Source organism: Urocampus carinirostris, chromosome 15, assembly GCF_059441175.1.
Source record: "Urocampus carinirostris isolate Australia breed hairy pipefish chromosome 15, RoL_Ucar_1.0, whole genome shotgun sequence".
NCBI classification, from domain to species: Eukaryota; Metazoa; Chordata; class Actinopteri; order Syngnathiformes; family Syngnathidae; genus Urocampus; species Urocampus carinirostris.
In genome coordinates, this window is record NC_142363.1 from 14,691,841 (window position 1) to 14,697,840 (window position 6,000).

The 6,000-nt window shown below is 39.2% G+C and overlaps 1 protein-coding gene across 1 annotated transcript in view; it reads left to right on the forward strand.

Annotated features, from left to right (window-relative positions):
* Positions 1–5,782, forward strand: part of LOC148351653 (proline-rich membrane anchor 1) — a 41,418-nt gene extending 35,636 nt beyond the window's left edge. The window contains exon 4 of the mRNA XM_088354968.1: positions 4,232–5,782. Coding sequence (XP_088211094.1) covers positions 4,232–4,331 — 100 coding nt within the window. The 3' untranslated portion in view covers positions 4,332–5,782. The remainder of the gene's footprint in view (positions 1–4,231) is intronic.
* Positions 5,783–6,000: the final 218 nt, after the last annotated feature.

The following is a 6,000-nucleotide window of genomic DNA, read 5'->3' on the forward strand; positions in this document are numbered from 1 at the left end:
GGCAGACAAGTTAGCTAATTTTGAATACAATTCTTTGTATATTTTTGTTAGATTGATTCTTTAAGTAAATTACAGAATTGGAAGAATATACTTAAACTCAGCAAAATTATTCCATAGCTGCCATTCCAGCTTATTTGACGAATCATATACACACATCTATATACACACATATTTAAACACGCATTTATATATTGCTGTTTTCTACTATTACTACAAAACCAAACAACATGTGTTTTTTTGCAAAGTTGCCATAAATCCCATCCTTTGCTCTCCTAGTGTTTGTTGTATTTAATGCCTTTTTAGAACTCTGTACCTTTAACCCCAAGCCAGGATGAAATGAAATGAAATGATCTGCATTTATATAGCGCTTTTCAAGTCAATGACTTCCCAAAGCGCTTTACATTGTGCTTCACATTTCCCAATAGCGGCCGTGATCTGTGCAGCCATGTAAGGCGCTAACCTGCTTATTGGGGGTATTGGGGGTTAAGTGTCTTACCCAAGGACACTTCGGCATGTAACACGGACAAGCCGGGATTCGAACTGGGATCCCTTAATCCTAAAACGATCGCTCTACCTCCTGAGCTACTGCCGCCCCTGATCAAACCCACTCCCTCTAGGATTAGCTGTAAAAAACTTTGCCATCGATTTAAATCTCAAACCTACCTCAGGTCAGTCTTTAAATGTTTGTACTAAAAGTGGTTAAGTATTTTTTTTTAAATACAATAGTTTTCCCACTTTTTAGAAAACCCTCTGCAATCTACTGGTAAATGTAACACTGTATACTCTGAATCTCAATGGCGAACAAGAGAATCTGGATGATTATAATTGCAATGACTAACAACTGCAGGCACCCACTTTTTTTAAAAGAAATGAGATTGGAAAAATAAATATAAACATTGAAAACGAATACATAACTTATAAACGCTTGTACTCGGTGGAGCAGAATGCATCATTATCATGGCGACACAGTGGTTGAGAGTGAAGAAAGTCCTGCCTTGCACGCCACAGTTGAGCAAGAATCCTGAGTTACGGTGTCGGGCGTGTATCGTGGCGGCTCAAGCGGTGGCGAGTGACATTATAGTTGAACGAGTGCGACAAAATCACATTCACCTTCCAAAACGGTGGTGAGCTAAAAACGAGGGCTGATAAAACTGACTCGGCAGCAAGAGAAAGTTGGAAAACTCAAGAGTCTTTAATGCAGAAAAGTGAAATAAAGATTGAGTTGTTCTGTCACTGTGCAGCATGCAGCAACATAATGTATTATATGGATTCGATTTGAAATAACGGTATTTGTTTTGATGTACTGGTGAAGAAAAGACACACCCGTTTTTGTTGGACCTCGCTTTTAGAAAACAACTTTAAGGGACAGCATGTATAGTTTCAACACTAGATGTCGCTGTATGATGTTGTGTAACCGAAAGTGAATGCGAGACAGCACGAGGAAAAATACAAACTACAGAAACTTTAAGTGACCAAAACACTATTTTACTTCTCAGGTTTTTTTGCCCAGCCTTTTTAGGGTTTATGGGTACCCGTAGCAGCAAGATGGCAGACAGTATCGTCAGCTCCCTTTAGGTGTGGCTCATGTTATATAGAATAAATGCTAATTTCTCGACCCACATATGCGTATTTTTAAAAATGGATGCTTATCAGTTAGATCAATATTGTTATTTTAAATGAATTTGGTTTATTTTTACCACGGTGACGGACTCAATAATACACACTGTCCCTTTAAATTGTTGACCCATTCTCTTTTCCACTGACAAAAACACTCTTTTATATTTCTTTTATATTCTCTTTTATATATTCGTCAATACATGTATCTATGCGTCTGGCTTCCTCCCCATCCGTCCGTCCATACGTCCTCTGTCAATCTGTCCAGCTATACTATTATTATAAAAGTATTAATATTATAATTTTTGTTCTCACATATTATTTTAACATTATTATCATTTTGTGGTCTTTTTTTATGCGTGCTGTTTTGTTTTGATGAGACCTTTTTTTTGCTGACGTGTTTTTTTATTAAAAAAAGTTTTGTGCGATGATTTCCTCTATTTTAAAGGCATTATTGTTCATTTACTTATTTATTATATTCATTTCCATTTTCCATTGAAGACTATATTTTGCATTTAGCATTGTTGACCAATCAATCTAAAAACAGATGGACCTTATAACCACTTGAAAAGTTCATATGGTGTGCCATGTTCATTTAAAACAAGCACAAACAAGCCCAAATTTGACATATGTCAACAGCGTTGAATGTTTGGTTATGAGCGGTCTGAGAAGGAGCTGTCAGAGTTGTAGAGACGGCTGGTTTCTTTTGAAAAACAAGATGTCGCTCAAGGCTCCTCTCCGTCGGAGTGTACAACGGGACAATGACTGTACTAACTGTATTCACATGTGTCTCTTGAGTTACATAAGCAGAGGAGGTCGCAACACAAGCCACAGTACACTGGACAAATATAATAAGCGCTAAAGCACACAAGAGTGCATAAAAGGAGCTCCATTGAATAATAGCAGCCTTCAATCGCTCCCATCTTTAGTTTGGCACCAGGAGCTACTTTCACGTACGAATGGATGTTGTTCCCGGCTTGTTTCGACAGCCGTACATGTACTCATTATTTAGCGAGGGGGAGATCGCATCTTGCAGTCACAGGAGGATAATTGCCTTATCGCCTGCGTCGCAATGCATCTTTCCCCTCTTGCTAACCTGACCTTTGAACACAGGCCTATTAGAACAGATGGACGAGAAAGAGGAAATCAAATCAGCGTCTCTGACCAGTCAAAAGTCCCGCTTTTTTATTTATTTATTTTTTTACACGGTGGCCTTTAGCTTACATTGGGCACAATGCAGAATGGTTGCTATCCCAAGGGTTGGCGGCACTTTATTCTTATACTTACCCGATGAAGAAAATACAGTGAAACCGATAAAAATTACAACTTGACCAATGTGCCGACCCTCACGTATATGGTTGAAAACTCATCTACTTATAGTTATTTGCTATTAGACTTAACCAGATTTCAATGCAGAATAATTGATTGCCTTTAAAGCTTAGGTGTTTCAATCACCTTTTTCAACTAAAAACAATTGTAAAGAAGAAAAACTGCTAGAAATTAGCAGAGCTTAAAGGGGTATATTATTGAGTGCCTCATAGAGGTAAGAAAAAAAACCTTCACTCAGGATTTGAATAATTCCATATGAACTTTTTTTGTAATACTCATAGTTCAGAAAATTTGATTTATTTGACATAATGAGGCTCACCTCGTGGGAGCTGAATTGTCTACAATCTTTCCGCTACAGGTACCCCCCCAAAAAAAAAATCTTGTGAAAATATGGGCAAAAAATGAGAAGTAAAATGGTAAAATCTGTATTTTTCTGTGTGCATGTAGCACTTGATTTCAGTTAAACTACATCAGGGGTCACCGACGTTTTTGAAGATGAGTACTACTTTTTTGTTACTGATTACAAGGTTGTAATTTTGAGAGGTAAAATGAGATCAGTCAACCAGTAAACATCATAGGTAGTAGGGGGCTACCTGTTTAACACTTAAATTAGCAAATTTGGGAGGAGCTTTATTTATCATTCTTAATATTATTATTATTATTATTATTATGATCATTTAGGTTTTTTATGTTCCGGTCTGAAGCCTTCGCTACGAAAATGCTGGTCTACTAGTGATCCCAGGAGCCAAAAAGAGATCCGCTGGTTTGAGCTCATTCTCCATTTGGGCCCTGGTGCTGTGGAATGCTCTGCCCCCTGTGATTCGATCTGCAACCTCAGTAGAACTGTTTAAATCTAGGTTTAAAACACACTTATAGTCTATTGCTTATGGATGACCTTCAGTATATTTCATGTTGACAATGTCTGTGTATTATTTATTAATGCAACATCCATTGCAGCCTGGTCATCTTGGAAGGGGGATTATCTCATGTGCGGTCCTTTCTTAAGGTTTCTTCATTTTCCTCATGTTTAGGATTGTGATTTTTACCTTGCCCTCGTGTAGGTTTTAGATCAGGGATGGTGTAATAATAGTCTGTGGTTTGCAATAACCTGTGGTCTGTGCAGCCCTTTGAGACTCCTTGTGATTAAGGGCTATACAAATAAACATGACTTGACCTGACTATTATTTTTAAAGAATAATACGATTTTCCTGCAGCTTTTCAGTTCTTTACTGATCTGTCTTGTCTGGAGTACTGATTGTTTTATTTTGTGTGTGTTTTTCTTAACCAGGAAACCGCTGCGCAAAGAGGAGAACGGGACAAGTCGCGGGGAATACGCCATGAGCATCCGCACCAAAAAGGCCATGGGTGCAAACAACACTGTGTTATAAACTCGAAGCAGGAAGTGACAGCCTTCGTCATCTTTCAGTCCCCGCCCTTTTCCCTGCCAGGAATGCACTTCTGCTTGGACCCAGAACACCAAGTGAACAGCAGAAGAGGCGGAAAGGAAACGCCATGAAGGCAAATGATGAAAGTCCGCCTCTCGTCACTCCCCCGGTGTGTATTGTTGCAAAGCGTCCCAGCAGGCTGAGCACTTGCTTTTTACTAAGCGCAAGTGTTGCTGACAGGCTGAAGACTGTCGGGCAGACAACGGAGCAGTCCAGCGGCGCCGTGACACAATAAAAAACAAGCATGCACTTTTTTTTTTATCTTTTTACATATATACCTTCCATTTTTGGTTCTGCATTTTGGAGACCGATGCCTCGCAGGGGAACGAGCGCATTCATGACTATGCAATTTAAAGAGATCCGTATTTTGAAGAAAAAATGGAAAAAGAAGAAAACATCATCAATACTTTCTCTGTGTAATATATTTCAGTCATCCATCTCATTTATTTCTCTATTTATTTTTCTACCAAAGAAGATATTGTACAGTCAGCAGCATATTGCTTTTTGATTCTTTTTTTTAAAGTTAATTATTAACATATTTGACGGTGTCTCAGAGCAGTGGTCGGCAACCTTTTCTATACTGCGAACTAGTTCATTTTCTGACAATCTTTTCACAGCCCTGCCCAAGAACGGCATTAAACAGCTTTCCACTGTGTAGTCATGTGGAACATTTAGATATCCTCATAACATCATGTCAAAATCAAATTCATTTTCAGAACTGTCTATCCTAACAATGGTCACAGGGAGTACTGGGCCCATCACAGCCATGTTTTTTGAAAGTGGGAGGAAACTGGCATCCCGAGGGCACAGAGAGAACCTGCAAACTTTACACAAGTCGGCCGGGAGCTGGAATTGAACCCACTACCTCTGAAATGTGAGGCTGACGTGCTAATAGCAACACACTCGCTATCGTAAGGTGTAACGCGAAACAACACGTTATTCGCTTGACAAGTAAGTAAAAATACAAACTCACCAAATGAACCAACCACGAAAAGCTTTGTTAGTGTTATGAGGTCTCTGTGCATCCTCCAACTCCATGGCCAAAAGATTTAGCGGCAAGTTTGTTTTGCGTTACGTAGTTGACCATTCTACATGCTGCTAGGCTATAAGCACAAAATTTTGGTTTGATCTAGAGGTAAGATCTTGGGCCAGGCTTGAACCCAAACTGAACCCAGCCCGGGCTTAAAATGTCAATCATTAAATCGCGCCGGTCGGCCTTCTCTCGCGCCATTTTTTTTTTCATATTCTTTTTCCTTCATTTCGTGGAGGATCTACACAGCATGCACTTACTTTTACTCAAGTTATTATTTAGATTTAAAAAAATCTTCCTAAACTATCAGGTTAACTCAAAATCACTAAATCCAAAGAAATGTTCCCCCTCGGTGTTGGGGTACTACTTCCACCTCTCTCACATCAGACGCCATTTCTGCTTCTTGCCAATAGCTTACAAGCTCGACAAACTGTCTTTCTACTTTTTGCCCAAATCTTTCACTATTTGCAGCTTGTAATCTGCAGAATTTGATTTTCTTTTCTGTGCCATTTTGTTCAGTTTCGCTTTGTTCGCTGCATGTCGCCGAGATGCGCACTTCAGCGCCAAACCGTTTATTTAGGC